At 32.5% G+C, this 23236-nt stretch overlaps 1 protein-coding gene across 2 annotated transcripts; it reads left to right on the forward strand.

Moving 5' to 3' along the window:
• The first annotated feature begins 103 nt into the window (after positions 1 to 103).
• LOC143080555 (ryncolin-2-like) lies at positions 104 to 21524 on the forward strand. Of its 2 annotated transcripts, none has more exons than XM_076256445.1 (6): positions 104 to 221; positions 9921 to 10001; positions 10270 to 10400; positions 19196 to 19292; positions 19869 to 20033; positions 21224 to 21524. In XM_076256445.1, exons 1-6 carry the CDS (start codon positions 143 to 145, stop codon positions 21469 to 21471), a joined length of 801 nt encoding a protein of 266 aa, XP_076112560.1. In that variant the 5' UTR covers positions 104 to 142; the 3' UTR covers positions 21472 to 21524. The 2 variants fall into 2 exon arrangements, with proteins under 2 accessions (XP_076112560.1, XP_076112562.1); XM_076256447.1 differs by having other exon boundaries at positions 9921 to 9974.
• The last annotated feature ends 1712 nt before the right edge of the window (positions 21525 to 23236 follow it).

Consider the following 23236-nt stretch of genomic DNA (forward strand, 5'->3'; position numbering starts at 1 on the left):
GTTTGTCATTCCAATCTGTTGCCATAATAAGTCACGCGACATTTGACATTTAAAACGTATGTATTAATCGTATACAAGTTGTTGAAGTTTGATGCCAGGTTCCTTCAAAGTGTATTGTTCCAACATACATTAGAGGCTTACAATGTGGTTTGATTTTGTATTGGTGGTGCTTTTAGCAAAACATTATGCAGACGGAAAACTTACCTCCACTTCAGATGCTGGTAAATATATTTATAACATAATTGATGTGTTTGACTCTGTAAAATTCGTGTTCTAAACGTTACGTTAATTGATATATATCGTACATTGGTTTCTTGATCATTTTAGAGTGTATCTGCTTATATATATATATATGTTGGCGGCAATAAGTGAAATTAGGCATTAAGCTTAATCCTAGGCAATAATATAACGCCTAGGCAGTAAGTCTATTGCCTAAATGATGTTAGGCATTAGTCTTAAATCCTGAAAAATGTGTGCAGGCATTAAGCTTAATGCTTAATGCCTTATATATAAATGCAAGTAAATAAAGACATTTATTCATTTAGATAAAAATATATTTGTAACATAATAAAATTATGAGAACTAGTTTTATCGAAACTGTCCTAAGATTTTTCATATAAGATTATATTCTTTGGAAAGACATTATGATAAAGTAAGGACCGACTTACGACATGTCTCAGCATGCACACCAAAGCTATCTGAGCTTTATCTTTGAGGATTATCTTAGCAACGATGTTCTAACTGCTGTCCTGAGTATCGGCGTAAAAGAAAACAGCAAATGAAAAAATTGAAATATTGTATCAAATTTAACCAACAACTTTGATTTAAAAAAACGATTAATTATTAGAAAATACTTGTTGATTTTAAATTTAATGGTAATAAATAATTTTAGTACTATAATGGTACATTTAAACTCTTTGAACGAAAAAATAAGTAAAAAAATATAAATATGTTTTATATTAAATTGAATTGAAAATAGTTAAAATTAAATATATAATCGTACATCTTTCATATAAATACTGAGTACTTCAAATATTCTATTTTATTACTGTATTACTGTAAAAAAAAATACAGGGCCCAGTTTCATCTTAATACTGTTACGATTTAGTGATCGTATTATTAAATTAATAGTACTCGTGTTCTCCATATTCTATAGTAGTAATTTTACGAGTCAGCTGTTTTTGTTTACGTTTTCGCATCGCTATTTTTACGATGGAATGTCACCTCGTACAGAATATTCACGGTTGGTTGGCAGGTATTTGTATTATAATTGATGAGGTAATGTGTTTACCTTATTTGCTTACTTATTTTCTTAATGTTATAACTTGTATTTTAGCCGTAATCATCTAAATACCAGCAGGGCCATAGTTTATTTACTAGAGAAGCCATATTTATTTGTGTATTGGCGGCCTAATACACGAGATTGCCTGTGAACATAACAAGCGTTTTGATTGGTCGATCCATTGACCGGAAAATTATAAATAGAAGGTTGACGAAACGAACTTCAGAACTATTCTCATCGTCTGCAAGAGCAGTCACATTTCTGGTAGTAAACCTAAATCAGAATGTCTGAACCAACGTCAACCATTAGTATGGTACGCAGGTTTTAATTGTTTTAAGAAAAACTTAAACCTTCTAGCACATGGCTATTGTTTGTTTTGCAAAAGTCAACCTTCGACCTACGGGAAAGTCCCGTCAACCATCGTTCCACTTAATCAACCTTCTATCGATGCAATAATATGAAAGCGGTTTTCTGGAAACCTACTTTTGTTTTAGGAAATAAGATATATGGATATTTTATTATGAACCAACCCTTTTAAGTATTTCATACTTTTTGGAAATAGAAGGTTGAAAAAAATCAACCTACGGAAACAGTCAACCCTATAGAAAATTGAGGTCAACCTTCCTGACCTATATTTAGGCTATAAATAAAGATGATTACGGCAAATTGTTTATAAATATGAATGTATGTTTTTATGATCAATTGTAAATGTTTGATTATATATAGATATTATATAAAATACCTATGAAATGTTACCTGACTTAGTTATTATTTCAACCATATACCAACTCAAAGGATCCATGCAAATTATGTTCGATCGAGCCTCCTTATTCAATTTAACTTACCACTCGGTTTAAGGGTCGAAATCGTTACATTGGTGTCAGAAGTGGGATTCTAAAAACTTTGAATTTGGTGGTTTAAATAAATAATTGATAAATTTATACTAAAGAAGCTTTAGTATATTTACTTGATTTAAACTATTTCACTAAATTTTTATAATAAGAATTATTAAAATTTTAGTACAATATGGATGATTCTGGAGAAGTAATTATAGCTCTTAATCATTCTTTCCAAGAGGAAAATGATGGAGAAATAACCATTCCTTTAAATGAACAGAAGGTTGATAGTGTTGACTATGCAGAGCAGACAATAAGCCATGACAAGGAACAAAACTTATTTATGAATGAATTGAGAAACCTTAAAAGTTTATTTCATAACCAATTAGGGGAGATAACCCATGAGTTTTCATTGCTGTAAATCAGATAAAAAGAGATTTTGAAGACAAAATTTCTTCTATTGAAGGTCGCATAAGCCAAATTGAAGATGCTGTACATGAAAACAAGAAAAATATTTCTACCAATTATGAAATGATGGAACAAAATAAAGATTTAGTAAATCACAGTAGTCACATGAGTGACATGGTAAACACTGAAAACATATCTGAAGGTGTTGGGCAAGCAGTTCCTGATGAAGCTGATCAGACAAATCAAAATACAGAAAAACAACAACAAAACACAGATAATATTTATTCATTTAATAAAGATAAAATGTATAATATAAATCAAAACTATGCTGTACTGGATAGACCTCAGGTTCCAAGATTGACCAATTCCCATACCCATTCACCCAAGTCTAGCAATGTAACCATGAAGCCACAGTTGTATGAGGGAGATGAAGATTTAAATGAATATTTAGCTCAATTTGAAATTTTAGCTGAAATAAATGGTTGGAATTATGCAACCAAATCATTATATTTGACTGGTAGTTTAAAAGGGGGAGCAAGAGCTCTTTTAAATGAACTAGATAAGGAATCTAGGAAGGACTATGATAGTTTGGTAAAAGTTTTGGACAATAGATATGGTTCAGCTGAGAAATCAGAGCTTTTTAGGGCAAAACTCCAGACCCGTATGAGAGGTAAAGAAGAAAGTTTACCCGAATTGGCCCAGTCAATTAAGAAATTAACTAGGCAAGCTTGTCCAAGTGCCCCATCCACAATTACTAGTGTGTTAGCACTAGAACACTTTATAGATGCTTTACCAGATGCTGATCTGAGACTAAGACTTAGGGAATCTAACCCTAAATCTATACATGAGGCAGAAACACTAGCTGTTAGGTTAGAGAAATTGAAGTTAGCAGAGAGACAAAAAGGTTGCATGGTTAGACAAACAGATTCAGTTCAAACTGATACTAAATTTAATACAGAGTTGAATGATGACAAGGGGGAAGATTTAAAATCATTAAAAAATGAATTATGTGATTTTAAAAGAGAACTGGTCACATTGACCAGAAATATAAAGGGTATGTCCCAAAACCAGAATAGGAATAGCCAAGGGGGAGGTAACCAACAGAGGAACTATCAAAATGGTCAGAGAGGATATAATAACCAGAATAAGAATTTTGGTCAGGGGAATAGAAATTTTAACCAGAGAAATAATAATTTTGGTCAGAATCAGAATAATTATCAACAGGGAAACCAGTTGAGGTCGGACTCAGGGGTCGGAGCCAGGCCAGGACAGAATGGCCCAAGTCGATAAAGATAAATGAATCTTTGGCAAATAACGAGGGATTATTTGTCAGAGCTAAAATTAATAATAAATGTTTAGCTTTTCTTGTGGATACAGGAGCAAATGTTACTATTTTAAGTAAGAAATTTATTGATGAAATAAATCCCTCATTACTTCCAAAAATGAATCCTGTGAATATTAATTTAATTACTGCTACTGGTGATAGAGCACCATTTATATGACAAATTGATGTTGAAATTTGTCTTGGAAATTATATTTATCACCACAATGTTTTAGTGGCTGATATTTCCAATGAAGGTATCATTGGAATGGATTTTCTTGTGACTCATGACTGTGATGTCTTGTTAAGTCAAAATAAGCTGAAGATTAAAGGGGAGATAATTCAATGTTATCATTATGCAAGCAGTGCTAAATCTTGTTATAGAGTTGCTATACAAGAGACAGTAGATGTACCTCCCAACTCAGAAATGATTGTTTCTGGGGAGTCAGATGAACCTATTTTTAGAGGTTTAGCTGGTTTGATAGAACCTAATGAGAAATTTATGGAGAAGAATGGCTTATTGGTGGCAAGATCAATTGTACATCCAGAGATGTATAATATTCCTTTGAGGATAATAAATATGAATAAAGAGCCCTGCACTTTATATAAGGGTACAATTATTGATACCTGCAATAAAGTAGATGAAGAAGATATTCAAACTTCTGAGTTTGTTAACAGTGTGGCTGGTGGCCCAGCTATAGTAAGTAAGGGGAGACAATTACCTGATTATTTACATGGTGTATTTGAGTCTAGTCAAGCTTATCTTGATAAAGATCAAAAGGAGAAATTTAAAGACCTTTTAATAGAATATAGTAGTATATTCTCAAAGTCCTCTGAGGACATTGGTTTAACTGATTTGGTCGAACATACAATAAATACTGGAAATCACCCTCCAGTACGTCAGCGACCCAGACGAATACCCCTAGCTAGAATGAAGGATGCTGAAGCTGAAATTCAGAAAATGGTTAAGCAAGATATTATAGAACCTTCTACAACTCCAATCTTGTTCTTGTGAAGAAGTCAGATGGTAGTTGGCGATTCTGTATTGATTTTCGCGCCGTAAATTTATTGGTTTTACGCCCATCCTACCCCTTGCCCCGAATAGATGACACTATAGACTCCTTATCAGACTCCAAGTTCTTCTCAACCGTCGATTTAAAGTCAGGATATTATCAGATTCCAGTAGCCAAGGAGGATAGACCAAAAACAGCCTTTTCCTTTCCAGGGGGTGGTCTCTGGCAGTTCAAGAGAATGCCAATGGGTCTATGTAATAGTGCCCCTGTATTTGAACAGTTAATGGAAACAGTTTTATCAGGTTTGACCTGGAAAATTTGTTTAGTTTTTTTAGATGATATAATTGTTTTCTCAAAATCATTTGAGGAACATATGAAGAACTTGAAAGAAGTTTTTCAAAGATTAAAAGCAGCTAATTTAAAGCTGAATCCCAAGAAATGCAACTTTCTTAAGAAAGAAGTTAAATTTTTAGGTCACATTGTTAGCGAAAGTGGAGTAGCTACTGACCCAAATAAAATTCAGTCAGTTAAGGACTGGCCAGTGCCCAAAAGTATAAAAGATGTGAGAAGTTTTCTAGGATTAACATCCTATTATAGAAAATTTATTTTGAAATATGCTGATAAAGCTAAACCTTTGTATAAGGTTACTGAGAAAAACCAAAAGTTTGTCTGGACAGAAGAATGTCAACAATCTTTTGAGGAATTAAAGACTACTTTAATTAGTGCACCTATTTTAGCCTACCCTACCAGGGAGGATTTATTTATTTTGGATACCGACGCGAGTAATGATGGTATGGGAGCAGTGCTATCTCAACTCCAGGATGGAGTAGAAAAAGTAATTTGTTACTTTAGTAAAACTTTCAGTAGATCTGAGAGAAAATATTGTGTTACCAGAAGAGAACTACTAGCTGTAGTAGCCTCTATTAAACATTTTCACCATTATTTATATGGTAAATACTTCAAGGTTAGAAGTGACCATGGTGCATTAAGTTGGTTGTTCAATTTTAAGAATCCAGAAGGTCAATTAGCTCGTTGGTTCGAGGTCCTGGCATCATATGATTTTAAAATTGAGCACAGAGCTGGAAGGTCCCACAATAATGCAGACGCCCTAAGTAGACGTCCTTGCTATAATAAAGAATGTCCTCACTGTGCTAGAGCAGAAATAAATTATGAATTGGTTCCAACTCATAAAAACGTTTTAACGGTTGAAAAATGTAATGATAATGTCACTATTCGTGAATCTTGCAGAAATGTTCAAGATGTTAGTGTCAAACAATCAGTTACAACAACTAGTATTAGCTGTATAAATGAAGATTGGCCAAACATGACAAGTGACGAAACGTGCCACAAAGTAAAAAGTCATGTAATTCATAATGAATTTAGAAGTAAGGGTCCAAATACCCTGATGTACTCCCTGTTCGGTCTAAGATAGTAAGAGTTTGTACCAGATCTAAGGATTATGCTTGCAGTCAAAATGAGAAGGACGACCCAGTTAAAGAGATAAATTTTGAAAATGTTTCAGAATCTCAATTATCTGATGATGTAATCAGTATAATTATCCAGTGGAAAATAGATGAAGTTAAACCCATATGGGCAGATGTATCCCATATGAGTCCTGAAGTTAAATTTTATTGGTCAAGATTAAATTCTTTAATTCTTGTCAATGGAATCTTATATAGAAAGTGGGAAAGCTATAATGGAAAACATTATGATCTACATATTGTTATTCCAGCTAATTTTAAAAGGTTCGTGTTGAACCAAGTACATAACACAGTGACCGGTGGTCATCTTGGTGTAAGGAAGACTCTATCAAAAATTAAACAGAGATATTTTTGGTATAAAATGAGACAGGATGTTAAATTTTGGTGTACCAAATGTGATATTTGTGCTTCTAAGAAAGCACCTTGTAAAAAACCTAAGGCCCCAATGAAGCAGTATCTTGTGGGTGCTCCTTGGGAAAGAATGGCTATTGACATTCTAGGACCTTTACCCATAAGTGTCAATAATAATCGCTATCTAATGGTAGTTCAGGATTATTTTTCAAAATGGACGGAAGCTATACCAATTTCCGACACTGAAGCAGTGACAGTAGCTAGGAAATTTGTGGAAAGAATAGTAACCATTTTTGGGGTTCCTCTTTCAATCCACTCAGACCAAGGGTCTAATTTTGAATTCAATGTGTTTAAAGAGATGTGTATTATTTTGGGTATCCATAAAACCTGTACAACACCATTCCGACCAAAATCGGATGGTATGGTTGAAAAATCAAATTCAACCATTGAGACGATGTTATCTGCTTTTGTAAGCAAACACCAGAGAGATTGGGACGAATATATTTATTTATTAATGTTGGCCTTTCGGTCATCAGAACATGAGAGTTTGGGTACATCTCCATGTTCCATGTTATTTGGAAGAGAAGTAAATCTTCCAGTAGATTTAATTCTGGGTAGACCAGAGACTGAAAGTCACCTTTGTATTTAAAAACTGTATATGCCTATGAATTATCCCAAAAGTTGGAGGTAATTCATAAATTTGCACGAAATAAATTAAAACTGTCAAGCGACAGGATGAAAAGAAATTATAATGTTGGAACTAAGATGCAAACATTTGATGCAGGAGATCCAGTGTGGTTGCACAATCCTCGTCGTGTAAAAGGATTGTGTCCAAAGTTATAAAATAATTGGGAAGGCCCATATATTGTTGTAAATAAACTTAATGATGTTATATATAGAATACAGAAAGGACCAAAGACCAAACCTAAGGTAGTGCACCAAGACAGATGGAAGCCCTATCTAGGAGAAAATGTTCCTGTTTGGTTTAGTTAATTGCCGATAGTTTGCGGTACAGAAGAAGATGTTGAACAGTCAACCTAGAACATTTGTTTGAAGATATGAACATTGTATAATATATTTATATGTGTTGTATAAATGATTCTATTGTGCATAATGATAGGTATTTTTTAATGCAGTGACAGTATTACCTTAGAAAATCCCTATGATGTAATTTATCCTTTTCTTTTCTCAGGTTTTACTGTCCAGTATTGGCTTATTTATTCACATGTAGTAGAATCTTTTGTTTTAATTATGGATTTTATAACCATTGATAGTGCTATTTAATATGTCATTATTTGACATAATCTGTTGTTGAATTTTCATAACCCATTTACTGGTATGTGAATAGATTAGTGTGTATAGAATGAGTTTGTATTATAAGACAGGGTTGTCTTATTGGATTTTTGTTTTCAAGTTGTCAGCCAACCAACCAATTAATTTAATACATGTATAGATAGTTTCTGTGCATTTGAGGACAAACGTCTAGTGGTTAGGGGCTGTGTTACGATTTAGTGATCGTATTATTAAATTAATAGTACTTATTTGCTTACTTATTTTCTTAATGTAATAACTTGTATTTTAGCCGTAATGATCTAAATACCAGCAGGGCCATAGTTTATTTACTAGAGAAGCCATATTTATTTGTGTATTGGCGGTCTAATACACGTTATTGCCTGTGAACATAACAAGCGTTTTGATTGGTCGATCCATTGACCGGAAAATTATAAATAGAAGGTTGACGAAACGAACTTCAGAATTATTCTCATCGTCTGCAAGAGCAGTCACATTTCTGGTAGTAAACCTAAATCAGAATGTCTGAACCAACGTCAACCATTAGTATGGTACGCGGGTTTTAATTGTTTTAAGAAAAACTTAAACCTTCTAGCACATGGCTATTGTTTGTTTTGCAAAAGTCAACCTTCGACCTACGGGAAAGTCCCGTCAACCATCGTTCCACTTAATCAACCTTCTATCAATGCAATAATATGAAAGAGGTTTTCTGGAAACCTACTTTTGTTTTAGGAAATAAGATATATGGATATTTTATTATAAACCAACCCTTTTAAGTATTTCATACTTTTTGGAAATAGAAGGTTGAAAAGTTCAACCTTCTATAAAATCAACCTACGGAAACAGTCAACCCTATAGAAAATTGAGGTCAACCTTCCTGACCTATATTTAGGCTATAAATAAAGATGATTACGGCAAATTGTTTATAAATATGAATGTATGTTTTTATGATCAATTGTAAATGTTTGATTATATATAGATATTATATAAAATACCTATGAAATGTTACCTGACTTAGTTATTATTTCAACCATATACCAACTCAAAGGATCCATGCAAATTATGTTCGATCGAGCCTCCTTATTCAATTTAACTTACCACTCGGTTTAAGGGGCGAAATCGTTACAATACAAAAAAAAGAAGATGTGATTTGATTGCCAATGAGACAACTGTCCACAAGAGACCGAAAATAGAATCACAAATAAAATATATATTTATATTAAAACGCATCAAATAATAATTTAAAAAAATGAAAACTTTTGTCTTGAAATTATTTTGTTATCACAAGTTGTGGAACTGTTAGCAAAGGTATTTACTAAAAAAAAATTGGAAAATGCATGGTGTGAGCAAACAAATCACATCTTAATTTTGTCTATTTTCGAACCGTTCAAACCAGCTCGACTAATGAAGTGTACGAATTTACAAATAAATATTATAACTATTCTATAGAATCTCCCCCTTTTTTAATTGGATACAATCGCTTTTTTTAATTTTAAATCTTTTTAATATTTTGTAATACCACAAAAACATGAAAAAAGTATGATTTAATTCTGTTTTTTAACTGTCAAAATTACAAATTAAACCTATTTTTGAAGATCTGTCAAATGAAAGTATATTTATACATATAATATTAGAAATATAATTAAGAAACGACTGCATATCAAGAATAAATCACCAAATATGCATAAACATAATAAATTCCAGAGTTTACTTATTGCCTGAAATCATGTTCGGCAATAGTATGAAAAATCATCATCAAATTTCAGGAATTAAGCTTAATGCCTGAAAATTTCAGGCAATAGCTTAATGCCTAGGCGTTAGCTTATTGCCTAGGATTTAAGCTTAATCTTTAATTTCATTTATTGCCGCTAACATATACTTATCTATGGAATAATTTTATTATTATTCTTATCAGTTTTGAATTGATTTTTTTTTAAGGTGTTTGCTTTTATGGGAAAACAGCTGAACGAGTACTTAGCATCTTGGCAACTGGTAAATACAGATCTTTGCTGCCTTCAGGTGAAAATCAAATGAATAAATTCCCTTAAAATTTAGTCTAAGGTATACCTTGATTTTTAGAGCATTCCTGTGCTTTTCATGTCTAATACAATAATGGTATTTATCTTATAAACAAAAACATCAAGTTTAAAGTTCATATAAACATAAAACCTTTTTAATTTGATAGATTAATTTGTGAATTTGAATGTTATAGCTTTACCTAAATATTTAAACAGTATACTGACATTACATTAGCTCTAATATTCTTCATATGATTCTACACATACAGAGCCTAGAGTTCGAGACTGCTCGGATTTAGACAGAAATCATTACAAAAGTGGAGTCTACAAAATCTACCCGTCAGGTGGTGCTGGATTTAAGGCGTACTGTGATATGGAGACGGATGGCGGAGGATGGACAGTAAGAATATTTAAAAAATGTAAAGAGATATCCAGTAAGGTCTAGATCACTCACCTGCTGATTGAGCACCTGCTGATATAGCACCATCAGCTGGCGATACGGCACCTTTTTGGGAAAATTTGATTTGCCTCCCTTTGCACAGTGTCTTAAGTTTTCAGAGAAAAACTATTTTTGATATAATTTAACAAATTGCCAAAAAAAACATTGTGTTCTTCCACAACCATTTTTAAACTTAATAACATATATCCACAAATGTGTATTTTCACTAACAGATCTAATTTACAACTTTTTTCTCCTCATTTTAAGATAATTTAGATTGTTTTGTCGGGATTTATTTGAATAAATACTTTGAAAATGTAAGTATTTTTTAATTGGCTTTGTAGTATCTCCTTTAGATTTAAATAATATGTAAACTATAAGCTAAAAGAATAAGATTTAATTTTCGTTCTTAATATTTTTCATATAACTCACCAATAACGATGCCTGACCTGTCATATATATGAATGAAGATCTGGATGGGATGTTTATATATATTAGAGAATAATAGACAAAGACAACAGAATGGACACAAAAAAGGGAATAAAAAACAATAGGATAACAATAGAGAATAATATATGTAAACAACAACTTAAAGACAAAAATGTAAACCTCGTTCTAATTAGAAAAACAATGGTGCCTGTCATACACATGCATGAAGGTCTGGATGGGTTGCTGATATAACAGAAAATAATGGAAATAGAAGACAGAATGGACAAAAATGAATAGATAATAATATTGGGGGAAAAGAAGAAAATAATGGGATAAAATATAATGAACATATAGATAGGAGGGTCTGGATGGGGGGGGGGGGGGGGGGGTCTGTTATTCTGTAAACATTTAATTTTCACCCCTTTTTTCTCTAATCTTTAAAAAAAATAACCCCTTTTTTTTCTAATCTTCAAAAAATTAACCCCTTTTTTCTGTAATCTTCATTTTTTTGGCCCGTTATTCTCTAATCTTCATTTTTTAAGGGCATTGTTCGTTAATCATTTAACCCCATCCAAACCCTCAAATAGAGCAGGAGCATTTTTTTTTCTATTTGAATTTAAAGCACAATGAAATAACTGCCTCTAAAGCTAGATTGATCAACAAATACACACTTGGATATCCACAAATAGTCTAATAAGAAGACAATCGAAAATAAATCAAGACCACTTAGAAATAACACTTGTAAGGTTTTTTTTTCACGGTATCTTATACAATTTTACTAACTGGTGATAAGTTCTATTCAGACACGACTGAAAATGCCATTTTTCAATCTTTCAAGAACCATAACTCCTGAACGGTAAAAGTCAAAATCGTCATTATTGAACTTGACCTTCATTTTGTTGTCAGTTACAACATGTTTAAATTTTAAAAGCTTTGGTTGAACGGTTTGGATGAATAAATACGCAGCCACGTCTAGTCAGAAAGGAGATTTTGCATTCTTTGTCTCGTGATGAGATAAAATGCCAGGCTCTCTGTACGTTAATAGCCCTTGGAAGAACTTCTCCTTGCAGGGTCTGGAGGTGGGCTGTTGCAAGGCTAAATTTCAATTTCTCTATCCAATATACCCTCATTTTCCAGTGTAATTTCAAATTTGTCGACATTGATTTCGATTAAAGACCTTCCGGTTGTATTAATGATTATTGGTTTGATATCACCATGAGCATGCATGAAATATTTCGGATGCTGAACGTAAAACAAACCACAATCAATTAATTTAATATTTCTGTATCAGTGTAAATTAAATATACTTCTTCTGCTAGTGTTGTGAGTGTATACAATACAATAATACAATAATAATTTATTAACGTCTCACCATCAATAATATAGTATACACAATTCACATTATAAAAGGAAACCTTAAAATTATTAATGCCATTCTAAAAAGAATTATGAGCGACGGATTAAAAAGGAACTATAGTATTTACAAATTTCCAAAAAGCTATTATAAAACAAGTTAAATATTAAAACATATTTACATCAATTATAGGTATAAAACCCCGTCTTCTACGATCTAAAATAAGTTAGCAGGTTTTGACACATTTTTGTATCACATTAATATTTTCACTCGCTAAAATAAATGAAAGTTTCAAGGAATTCGGCAATAGACTAAAATTTTCGTTTTCAAAGTTTAAAATCTTATACAGTTCGTCTCTAAGATCGTCGTACAACGGATATACAGTCAATACATGCTCCTCCGTTTCAATTATATCGTCACAAACAAAACAAGTTCTTTGATCTATTGGAAGACTCTCGTAACGTCCCGTCTCCACCCGTATAGGGACAACACCACAGCGAAACTGAAAAGAGTCAGTTTATGTTGAATAATTGAAAAAATGAGTAATTAATAATTAAAAAAGCAAATCTTGGAACACAAGAAAAAAAGATGAAGCAAATTAACACTAGTGATATTAAGGTTCCTCTATAAAAATATATGTGAATAAAATGCATAATGATTGTATGTATTGATACAAATTATAAAATACATTTACACCATGATTACATTGAAAGTGTAAGGATATCCTACATTTATCATGATAATCATGTTCACTGTGAACGAAGTCAAATCATTAGAATGACTATCCTCCCCCTTTTTACATCTTGTAAATTACTCAAATCATCGTTTTGCATTCACTATGAAATCATAGATAAAATTATATTAATTGTGTGGCAAACTTCTTTTAGTTGTGGCAAACTTCGTGGTGTCCATACAATAAAATTTTAAGAAAAAAATAACCTATTTCCTCCTTTTAGTTTAAATAATTTCATTTCACTTGTTTTTTATCGTTGGAAGATTAATACAATTTATTGTTTCCCAAATCAATATTTTATGTACTATAAAAAAGACAAAACTCTTAAAAGTAAATTCAAATTTTACAAACCATAACATTTAAATCATACTTTCCTGCAATCTTATATAACTAATGCTAGCTGTTATTTAACTTAATTAATAAAGTAACATGGCATTAATTTTTAATTTACAACCCGTTAGTGTACAAAGGGAAGCAACTTTAGTTGTTCTACGTAGGGGTAAAATTGGCAGGTTAATGGTGCAAAATCAGCAGGTGCCATATCAGCAGATGAGTGATCTAGACCCGTCTCGAGATATCGGCAGCTAGGGATTAAATTATGAAAGGAATCTTATCTCATATTTTATTATAATATAGTATTCCATAGTACAGTGCATGACAGGTCTCCCTTTTTCAATTATCGAAAATATCTATTTATACCTGGGACTATTGTACTAACATAATAGTCCCAGTTTATACTGATATACATGTATATCATTATTATGGTGGTTATTTACGTATTTTTCATGATATGAATATATATATCCATTTTGTTACATCTCGTGATCAATTTTATTTGGCAATCGCCAATGGCAGTCAGCAGGGTTTAAGAACATCAGTTGGTCGACCTGTTAGTCAAATGCGTTTTGTTTAAATATACTTTTCCACTTTTTGGGTCTTTTTGAAAATGTTGTTTGTGCTGTATTTAGACCCTTCTACAACGAAATTTGTTTTACATGCACACGTATAAAAATTGCGGTTTTTATCCAACGCAATCATAGGGTTGAACGTTGTTTTCAATTTAGACTCGTTTATATTTTTTTGTTTGGGCTTGTATCATATTTTCCCTCCGGTTTATATGATCCGTTCATCCTATATTGACTCTTAAAATTCAAGAGTCTATCTGAAATTAAGGGCAAATTATATGGCCTTCCAAATACCTTTTCGATACCTAACATCACTGAAGAGACATATATTGTCGAAATCTTGATCTGGTGTACAAAAACAAATACCTTGTGTTGTGGCATAACATCTTGGCCACAAGTTTATCGTTTTCTGTTTAGTATTAAATTTATATTAAGATCCATTTTGTTACATCTCGTGATCAATTTTATTTGGCAATCGCCAATGGCAGTCAGCAGGGTTTAAGAACATCAGTTGTTCGACCTGTTAGTCAAATGCGTTTTGTTTAAATATACTTTTTCACTTGTTTGATCTTTTGGAAAATGTTGTTTGTGCTGTATTTAGACACTTCTACAACGAAATTTGTTTTACATGAACACGAATAAAAATTGCGGTTTTTATCCAACGCAATCATAGGTTTGAACGTAGTTTTCAATTAAGACTCGATTATATAACATGTATAAAAATTGCGCTTTTTATCCAACGCAATCATAGGTTTGAACGTAGTTTTCAATTTAGACTCGTTTATATTTTTTCGTTTGGGCTTATATCATATTTTCCCTCCGGTTTATATGATCCGTTCATCCTATATTGACTCTTAAAATTCAAGAGTTTATCTAAAAGTGAGGGTACTTTTTCTAAAAATGAGGGTACTTTTTATATGACCTTCCAAATACCGTTTCGATCCCTAACATCACTGAAGAGACATTTATTGTCGAAATCCGGATCTGGTGTACTAAAAAAATGATGACACCGTATGTTTGTGGCATAACATCGTGGCCACAAGTTAAATTTTGTTTCTGTTTAGTAATAAATTTATATTAGATCCATTTTGTTACATTTTGTGATCAATTTTATTTGGCAATCGCCAATGGCAGTCAGCAGGGTTAAAGAACATCAGTTGTTCGACCTGTTAGTCAAATGCGTTTTGTTTAAATATACTTTTTCACTTTTTTGGTCTTTTGGAAAATGTTGTTTGTGCTGTTTTTAGACCTTTCTACAACGAAAATTTTTTACATGCATACGTATAAAAATTGCGGTTTTAATCCAACGCAATCATAGGTTTGAACGTAGTTTTCAATTTAGACTCGTTTATATTTTTTCGTTTGAGCTTGTATCATATTTTCCCTCCGGTTTATATGATCCGTTCATCCCATATTGACTCTTAAAATTCAAGAGTCTTATCTAAAAATGAGGGTGCTTTTTATATGGCCTTCCAAATACCTTTTCGATCCCTAACATCACTGAAGAGACATTTATTGTCGAAATCCGGATCTGGTGTACTAAAAAAATATTGACACCGTATGTTTGTGGCATAACATCGTGGCCACAAGTTAAATTTATTTTCTGTTTAGTATTAAATTTATATTAAGATCCATTTTGTTACATCTTGTGCTCAATTTTATTTGGCAATCGCCAATGGCAGTCAGCAGGGTTTAAGAACATCAGTTGTTCGACCTGTTAGTCAAATGCGTTTTGTTTAAATATACTTTTTCACTTGTTTGATCTTTTGGAAAATGTTGTTTGTGCTGTATTTAGACACTTCTACAACGAAATTTGTTTTACATGAACACGAATAAAAATTGCGGTTTTTATCCAACGCAATCATAGGTTTGAACGTAGTTTTCAATTAAGACTCGTTTATATAACATGTATAAAAATTGCGCTTTTTATCCAACGCAATCATAGGTTTGAACGTAGTTTTCAATTTAGACTCGTTTATATTTTTTCGTTTGGGCTTATATCATATTTTCCCTCCGGTTTATATGATCCGTTCATCCTATATTGACTCTTAAAATTCAAGAGTTTATCTAAAAGTGAGGGTACTTTTTCTAAAAATGAGGGTACTTTTTATATGACCTTCCAAATACCGTTTCGATCCCTAACATCACTGAAGAGACATTTATTGTCGAAATCCGGATCTGGTGTACTAAAAAAATGATGACACCGTATGTTTGTGGCATAACATCGTGGCCACAAGTTAAATTTTGTTTCTGTTTAGTAATAAATTTATATTAGATCCATTTTGTTACATTTTGTGATCAATTTTATTTGGCAGTCAGCAGGGTTAAAGAACATCAGTTGTTCGACCTGTTAGTCAAATGCGTTTTGTTTAAATATACTTTTTCACTTTTTTGGTCTTTTGGAAAATGTTGTTTGTGCTGTTTTTAGACCTTTCTACAACGAAAATTTTTTACATGCATACGTATAAAAATTGCGGTTTTAATCCAACGCAATCATAGGTTTGAACGTAGTTTTCAATTTAGACTCGTTTATATTTTTTCGTTTGAGCTTGTATCATATTTTCCCTCCGGTTTATATGATCCGTTCATCCCATATTGACTCTTAAAATTCAAGAGTCTTATCTAAAAATGAGGGTGCTTTTTATATGGCCTTCCAAATACCTTTTCGATCCCTAACATCACTGAAGAGACATTTATTGTCGAAATCCGGATCTGGTGTACTAAAAAAATATTGACACCGTATGTTTGTGGCATAACATCGTGGCCACAAGTTAAATTTATTTTCTGTTTAGTATTAAATTTATATTAAGATCCATTTTGTTACATCTTGTGCTCAATTTTATTTGGCAATCGCCAATGGCAGTCAGCAGGGTTAAAGAACATATATATATATATATATATATATATATATATATATATATATATATATATATATATATATATATATATACACGAGTCTAAATTTAAAAAAGTATATTTAAACAAAACGCATTTGACTAACAGGTCGAACAACTGATATTCTTTAACCTTGCTGACTGCCATTGGCGATTGCCAAATAAAATTGAGAACAAGATGTAACACAATGGATCTTAAAATAAATTTAATACTAAACAGAAAATAAATTTAACTTGTGGCCACGATGTTATGCCACAAACATACGGTGTCAATATTTTTTTAGTACACCAGATCCGGATTTCGACAATAAATGTCTCTTCAGTGATGTTAGGGATCGAAACGGTATTTGGAAGGCCATATAAAAAGTACCCTCATTTTTAGATAAGACTCTTGAATTTTAAGAGTCAATATGGGATGAACGGATCATATAAACCGGAGGGAAAATATGATACAAGCCGAAACGAAAAAATATAAACGAGTCTAAATTGAAAACTACTTTCAAACCTATGATTGCGTTGGATAAAAACCGCAATTTTTATACGTGTGCATGTAAAACAAATTTCGTTGTAGAAGGGTCTAAAAACCGCACAAACAACATTTTCTAAAAGACCAAAAAAGTGAAAAAGTATATTTAAACAAAACGCATTTGACTGACAGGTCGAACAACTGATGTTCTTTAACCCTGCTGACTGCCATTGGCGATTGCCCAAAAAAATTGATCACGAGATGTAACAAAATGAATCTTAATATAAATTTAATACTAAACAGAAAAAAAAAATAACTTGTGGCCACGATGTGATGCCACAAACATACGGTGTCAATATTTTTTTAGTACACTAGATCCGGATTTTTGACAATACATGTCTCGTCAGTGATGTTAGGGATCGAAACTGTATTTGGAAGGTCATATAAAAAGTACCCTCATTTTTAGATAGACTCTTGAATTTTAAGAGTCAATATAGGATGAACGGATCATAAGGATATATAAGTACGTCTGAGCCAGTAACAACTCTACAACAGATTAATCCATCGGATCACAAGCAGTGATGGTGAAACATGGCTGTGTACATTATGTATATACAACAGATAATTGAGCTGATCTGTAACAATAACATCTACATGCCTTATATATCATGTACAGTAGTACGACGCTAGATTAAAACTGACGAGGAAAGGTAAGACACGGCTACCGAAAGCTTTATTTTGTGAAGCCCAGGTGGTCGTGTGGTCTAGCAGGACGGCTACAGTGCAGGCGATTTGGTGTCACGATATCTCAGTAGCATGGGTTCGAATCCCGGCGAGGGAAGAACAAAATATTTGCGAAAGCAAATTTACAGATCTAACATTGTTGGGTTGATGTTTAGACGAGTTGTATATACAAAATGTACACAGCCATGCATCACCATCATTGCTGGTGATCCGATGGTTAATCTGTTGTAGAGTTGTCACTGACTAAGGCGTACTTATAAATATAATTATTTTCTGTGACTGTATCATGCATTAATTTGTAGGATCCTTTACTATATATAATTGAGCTGATCTGTAACAATAACATCTCCATGCCTTATATATCATGTACTGTAGTACGACGCTACATTAAAACTGACGAGGGAAGGTAATACACGGCCACCAAAACCTTTTTTTTTAAGCCCAGGTGGTCGCGTGGTCTAGCAGGACGGCTACAGTGCAGGCGATTTGGTGTCACGATATCTCAGTAGCATGGGTTCGAATCCCGGCGAGGGAAGAACAAAGAATATGCGAGAGCAAATTTACAGATCTAACATTGTTGGGTTGATGTTTAGACGAGTTGTATATACATAATGTACACAGCCATGTATCACAATCATTGCTGGTGATCCGATGCATAAATCTGTTGTCGAGTTGTCACTGACTCAGACGTACTTATAAATATAATTATTTTCTGTGACTGTATCTTGCATTAATTTGTAGGATCCTTTACTATAGATAATTGAGCTGATCTGTAACAATAACATCTCCATGCTTATATATCATGTACTGTAGTACGACGCTAGATTAAAACTGACGAGGAAAGGTAACACACGGCCACCGAAAGCTTTATTTTTGGTGAAGCCCAGGTGGTCGTGTGGTCTAGCGGGACGGCTACAGTGCAGGCGATTTGGTGTCACGATATCTCAGTAGCATGGGTTCGAATCCCGGCGAGGGAAGAACAAAAAATTTGCGAAAGCAAATTTACAGATCTAACATTGTTGGGTTGATGTTTAGACGAGTTGTATATATATATATATATGCTTCCGCAAATTTACAGATCTAATATTGTTGGGCTGTTGTTTAGACGAATTACATAATCTATATATCTAATATACAGGTATTTGTCCTATTTAGTATATGCACTAGTTACATGATATACGCCCATTAGATATCGTTTCTTTTATATAGGATGAAGAATTTTAAATTTTAGGTTTTTCAGCATAGACAAGACGGTAAAGTAGATTTCTACCGAGGATGGGAAGAATATGTAAACGGATTTGGTAATCTGAAAACAGAATTCTGGTTGGGTAAGTATTTTCATCAAATAACTTTAACGCATTCATTAGAAAATGAATAGTCGAAAAATTCATATCACTATACAATCCGTTATCACTGTTGTGATAATGATTTTGCTATTCTTCTATTGTTCTAATACCAATATCTCATATTATGATGGGGACTAAGTGCTTACAGACATGTTTACCCTTCAGCATTCCCTATGTGCCCTTCCTACGCCAGTAGGTTGTATGTCAGTGGTTGTGGTTGGTTGTTTGTCATGTTTGTATTTTCGTTAATTGTTTTGTAATAAATCAGATCGTTGCTTTTTTGTTTGAATTATGTCATATATTTTCATGTCGATGTTTTTATAGGTTACTAAATGGTTTTTGTTTTATTCATTGTTGAATACCGTGTGTTGACATTCAGTTGCTTAAATCCGTTTTTATTTTCTTTTGGATTGGTTTTTCATCGACAAATCATACCACATTTTACTCATTTAATAATGATAAATTTGAACAAGGTTTGTTAATTTGAATGTAAAAGAGTGTAAAATGAAAAAAACATATTCATCTAAATATTTTCTTCTCTTTACTTTGATTTTAAAGGTAATGACAAGCTGTATAAATTAACATCAAGAGGACAATATGAGCTCATAGTTAACCTGGAGGATTTCAATGGCGATAAAGCCTATGCAAAATATTCTAACTTCTACATCGGTGACAAATCAACTAACTACAAACTGACAGTGAATGGTTATAGTGGATCGGCTGGTACTATTTATATTTTTATATAGATTTTAAATACACTAAGCTCTTGATCCACTGTTTTCATCGAATCGTTGAAAGTACACTTGGGCATGTATTCAAGAATGTAATGAGTAGGTTTAATAAAACGAAATTTGGTGCACTGTTTAAAATTAAAACCGGTTTTTGAGATCGTGGCAATGCAAACCAAGAACTAGTAAATCTAACATATGTACAATATTATGGCCTTATACATTAAAATTTGTATTCGGTATGAATCATAACTAGCTATATCACTTGGGTGAACTTGCGGAAAAGACACATTACTATTTAAAAAGAATGTTAATTTTTAAAATACGAATATTTTTCCATGGTTTGATTGTTTGCTTTATATATCATATGGAAGATGAAATTGTCCACTTGTGATTTGCCGAAAGTCAAACTAAAATAAATTTGCAATTTGATGAATTATGAATAATACAAACTGCCTTCAAAAATCTTCATGAAATGGATGCAATTATATTCGTTTTCAGTACATTAATTGTTATAAAATTTAGTACTTTATATGTCTAATTAATAGAAAACAATATGAGGTCCGAGAACACAATTATTTCGTAGTGATTTCTTTTAGAATATAAATGAAAATAAAAAAAATCCCACCTGCGCTTTCTCAAAGAAACTTTTACAGTGTGTTGTACTACTTTTGGGACAAATTATATCAAAATTATAGAAAACTTCATCGGCTCTAACTCAAAATATGGACAATTTTATGTTTAGGGCGTCTTGAAATCTTTTGACAGCTTCCGAAGTGCTAATTTTCAATCTTTTTCAGCTGGACCAAATCACTACTTTCCTTTAAAATTCTGGACCCAAATTTTTTTACAGTGTAATTTCACCCCCCTACTTGCAATTTGAGGCATTAAACATGGAGAAATAAATTTGGAAGGGGTATAAAAATTAATGGCAAGTAACCCACTGTCAACACTAGGGACTATATTCGTGAACAACGAAAATCAAGGGACGACAATTGTGGTCTCGGATCTAATAGTTACAGTTTATTGGACTAACCACTTTATTCACATTTAATAATGAAATTATTTAGTGAATCAGTTGTGTTGTAGCTAATACGATATTACTTAATAAACAGTTCATATGTGGTTGGTTTTTTTTTTACATCGTTAACGAGTCTACCGTTTTATTCTTTTTACAAACAATAGGCGATTCTCTGAAGGGACATAATAATCATGCTTTCTCGACAAAAGATAAGGATAATGACACCCATAGCAGTGAAAGTTGTGCAAAATATTATAGAGGGGCTTGGTGGTATGAAAGGTGGCATTCGTCTAATCTAAACGGACTGTATCTAGGAAATAAAAAGGATAACAAAGGAATGCGTTGGCACAGTTGGAAAGGTTCTCAGTCAATGAAGACTACGTCGATGATGATTCGTAGAAAACGGCTCTAACAGAGTGTGCTATCATTAAAAAAAAATGCAGATATACCACTGTATTGAAGATATATCTTGTTATTGTTATTATTTGTTCTCCTCTGGAATTCAAATGCACGTTAAACGTTTACATGTATAATGATGTTAATTTATCATTTATTTAGTATATTGTATATCCCTCTCATAAATTTGATTTTTGAAGGTTTTTTAGGCTGATAATGCTCTCAAAGTCTTATATGTTTGACTTTTCAACTTTATAGACATGCGCATACCGGATGAAAGTTATTCTATAAACACGTGATGTTATTATCGAAAGTGTATACTTCGTTTTAGCAATTAAATTGAGAATGGAAATGGGGAATATGTCAAAGAGACAACAATCCAACCAAAGAACAGACAAAAGCCGAAGGCCACCAATGGGTCTTCAACGCAGCGAGAAAATCCCGCACCCGGAGGTGGTCCTCAGCTGGCCCCTTAATAAAATTGTGTACTAGTTCAGAGCAAAAGGAAGTCATTCTTAACTCCAAAACATATAAATGAACTAAAATTAAAAACCATACAAGACTAACAAAGACTAGAGGCTCCTGACTTAGGACAGGCACAAACATGCGGCGGGGTTAAACATATTTTGTGAGATCTCAACCCTTCCCCTATATATCTAGCCAATGTAGAATGAAGAAACCTATAGCAATACGGACAGTAAAACTCAGTTTGAAAGAAGTCCGAGTCCGATGTCAGAATAGGTAACAAAAGAAACTAAGCAAAATGACAATGATACATAAATAAACAAAGGACTACCAGCAGTTACTGACATCCCAGCTCCAGACCTCAACTAAACTGATTGAAAGATTATGTCTTCATTATATGAAAATCAAGTATAATCCCTCCCGTTAGGCGATTAGTATCATACCATCATAAAATATATGAGAAGAACATAACCCGTATCATGCCAACAACTGGTTTTAGAATTAAAGTAACTGTAATTATTTCCGCTGCAAAGAGTAAATCAATATTAATACAAAAATATGCAATCCTTAATGACCTGACAACAGTATCGTAGCCATATCCTTTCCGAATAAGTCTGACTAAAGGTTTGGTTAGCTTTTGAGGTGAATGCCGACATATTTGTGCTTTGTAAAGAATATTACTATAACATATTGGATGTGAAATACCTAATGTCTATATATATCTGTATACATTCAGTAACAAAACTTAAAAGATATAGTTATAGTCTGTAAAACCAATCAGAGTTTGGCACCGACAATTCATCTTATGTGTGGAAGGGGGTAAATTATTATCGAGACAAACATATCTTTTTATTATACTTTAATAAAAGCAAACTTTTGTTTGATTAACTTATTTGCTCAACGTACAGTGGCGAACATTTCAACCATATGCTATGGACAAACATTCTGTAGAAAAAATATAAATCAAAATCAAATATATATAGTTAACAACTTCAACGAGGAGGTTTAAAACACAAACAAAAACAGCAATAAAATGATAATGTACATGCAGTAACATGTACAAAGACCACATACAAAATACTAATACTGCTTACAATTAAATACAGCAACGTTCACGATTAACAACAAAACGAATGAAACTTTGCTTTGTAAGTTTTCACTAGTTTTAATATGAACAAACAAAAAATCGTCAAAACATGAAATTGAGGATAAAAAAAACCTAAGGAAATATTCACGAAATTAATACCTTGCAATATTGAATGGCTTTTTATTTCCATTTTCCATATATGCATGGATAAAGTATTGTGTTAGTCCAA

Source organism: Mytilus galloprovincialis, chromosome 6 (genome assembly GCF_965363235.1).
Source record: "Mytilus galloprovincialis chromosome 6, xbMytGall1.hap1.1, whole genome shotgun sequence".
NCBI classification, from domain to species: Eukaryota; Metazoa; Mollusca; class Bivalvia; order Mytilida; family Mytilidae; genus Mytilus; species Mytilus galloprovincialis.